The following is a 2,279-nucleotide window of genomic DNA, read 5'->3' as shown; positions in this document are numbered from 1 at the left end:
GCTTCTGGTGCTTGTTGCATGTTGCATGTTGCATGTGCATGTGCATATATGCATGCGTGGACAAACACTTACTTTGGACATTGGTGGAGATGTAGGATTTGCGTGAGCTGCTTGCTGTAAAGACTGTCTGGATTTGCACCAGTAATACGAGTACTTTGTCTTGACCACGTAGGTAGGTACGGACATGATTTTTTGCGCGACGTCCTGGCCGCAGTGTGCAGCGTACAGCGTGCAGCGTGTAGCTTTGGTCTGATCATATCATGGCGAGCCAGCGCAGGTCCCGAGATTCTACACAGTACTGTACTTAAACCGCCTCGCTTACCCGTGTGGAGGTGCTGTTTTTGAATCGCTTGGTCTCGATCCCTGGGGGCGGCACTGCGCAGACTGCCCAGTACTCTGTACCTCGTACTCTAGACGTGGACCTCGGCGGCCATGTGGCCATGTCAGAAGAGTTCGATTTGGGCAATAAGCCTGGGCCGGGATGACGGGTCGTCAGCGCAGTGATGGCTGGAAACGGCGAACAAGACACCCCAGACGGGCAATGACTTCGCGAAGGATTCGACCAAGGCCTGTGGCCAAGATGTCGGAATGGTCAAGACATACATCACCAGAAGGGCAGGTGGTCACTGGCGAGGCAGCACCATGGCGGCGGTTCTTCTGCCGGTGCTAGCATTATTGTCCTTCTCTGCCGCCGCGCAAGAATACCATGTACTGTGTCTGAAATATCATATGTACAGCTGACACAGTTCCAGTAGCGGCTACCTGTTCTAGACAAAATGGCCGCAAGCTTGGCGGCTGTGGGATCTACAACTTCGCCTTTCCATCCGAGGTCTGGATGAGCTTTTGGACCAGCCCAAATGCCCAGTCGGCGTAGAGGGGCATTTGTGAGGCGTAGTTTTTGGCCGTGACGCCACTGGCTTGCCGTCGGGCATATCTAGCTGCAATGCCCTGCATGATAACGGCACCTCGAAATCCTCCAAATGCGTTGCCCCAGGCCAGTTCGAGCTCCGGGTTATACCCAGACGCTTCGGCGTACCACTGCACAGCCTGTTTCAGAGTAGGCAGGCCCGGAGTGACCCCGTCTCGAAACGCTTCCGTGTCATTCTTCGCGCCTCCAATGTCCCTGCCCACCCACGACCACGGAGCCGTCAGATTGACAAGATCTGAAAGAGGATGGCCGATGGTGGCCATCTCCCAGTCCAGGATGCCGATGACTCGAGGTTCCGTCTTATGGAAGACCAAATTGTCGATCTTGTAATCACCGTGGATAAGCGTGACGCGGTCCTTTGGCTGCGTGGATTTCTGCTTGAAAAACTTGACCATTTCGTCGAAATGCGGGATCTCGCCGACGGCCTGTTTCGTGTCCACGTCCACGGCTTCGGCTTGTGCTCTTTGCAAGGTCGAGAACGTCTTCAACTGGCGGTCATAGAAGCCGCCATGACGACCGAAATCCGACAGCCCGACCTCTTGGATGTTGACCCGATGGAATTTGGCCAGAGTTCGGAGCGCGTCGTGCCACCTGCATTGCTTTAGCAATTTCATTGTCGCTCCACATTCCCAGCTTGCAATGGGTATGACCTACGCTTCTGTCCTATCTTCTGGGCTCCATCCGGGGAAATGATTCTCGGTCACCATGCGACCGTCCAGAAATTCCATGATGTAGAAAGGTGTGCCGATGACATCGTTGTCCTCGCATAGGCAATATACCTTGGGCACCGGGACGTCCGTTTGGCCCAAAGCGTGTATGATTTGGTATTCTCGGTCGACACGATGGGCGGTCCGTGATAGCAGCGAGCCCGGAGGTTTCTTCCTCATCACATATTTGACACCCTGGGCGTCGGTGATCTGGTACGTAGGATTCGACTGGCCGAAGCCGAACTGGATCAATCTGTCAGCAACCTCTATCGACCGTGGTCCATAGCGACGGGAAAGACTGTACCTGCTTCAGGCCGAGCGGAGTCTTAATCGTGGGGACATTGTTGTCGATGTAGCGCTCGAGAGAGGCCAGGTCAATGGGCTGTCGGACTGGGCCCGCCATGGCTGTTTTGCTGCAGTGATCAACAAGGGCTGGACCAGATCACACGCCGAGCGCACGAGGACGTCTCTGCTCTTTTTCTTTCTCATCCAGCCATGGTCGTAAGACCACCGCAGGTCTGCCTCGGAGAGAAGGACTTCCCCAAGCAAAAGGATCCCGTAGCCGATCGGCTTGGGCCTCGGCTCAGGAGCCACCGGAATCCGGATTCCCTGCGATGCGGCTGTATGACGGAAGATCGCACGGT

General features: G+C 55.4%; 1 protein-coding gene across 1 annotated transcript; it reads right to left on the bottom strand.

Annotated features, from left to right (window-relative positions):
- Window positions 1-804: 804 nt before the first annotated feature.
- G647_08520 (uncharacterized protein) lies at window positions 805-2,038 on the bottom strand (the record flags this gene model as incomplete). The annotated part of the gene is made up of 3 exons (XM_008732829.1): window positions 805-1,519; window positions 1,583-1,878; window positions 1,940-2,038. 3 exons carry the CDS (start codon window positions 2,036-2,038, stop codon window positions 805-807), a joined length of 1,110 nt encoding a protein of 369 aa, XP_008731051.1.
- Window positions 2,039-2,279: the final 241 nt, after the last annotated feature.

The sequence above is a fragment of the Cladophialophora carrionii genome (genome assembly GCF_000365165.1).
Source record: "Cladophialophora carrionii CBS 160.54 unplaced genomic scaffold supercont1.7, whole genome shotgun sequence".
NCBI classification, from domain to species: Eukaryota; Fungi; Ascomycota; class Eurotiomycetes; order Chaetothyriales; family Herpotrichiellaceae; genus Cladophialophora; species Cladophialophora carrionii.
This window is presented reverse-complemented; position numbering and strand designations above follow the sequence as displayed.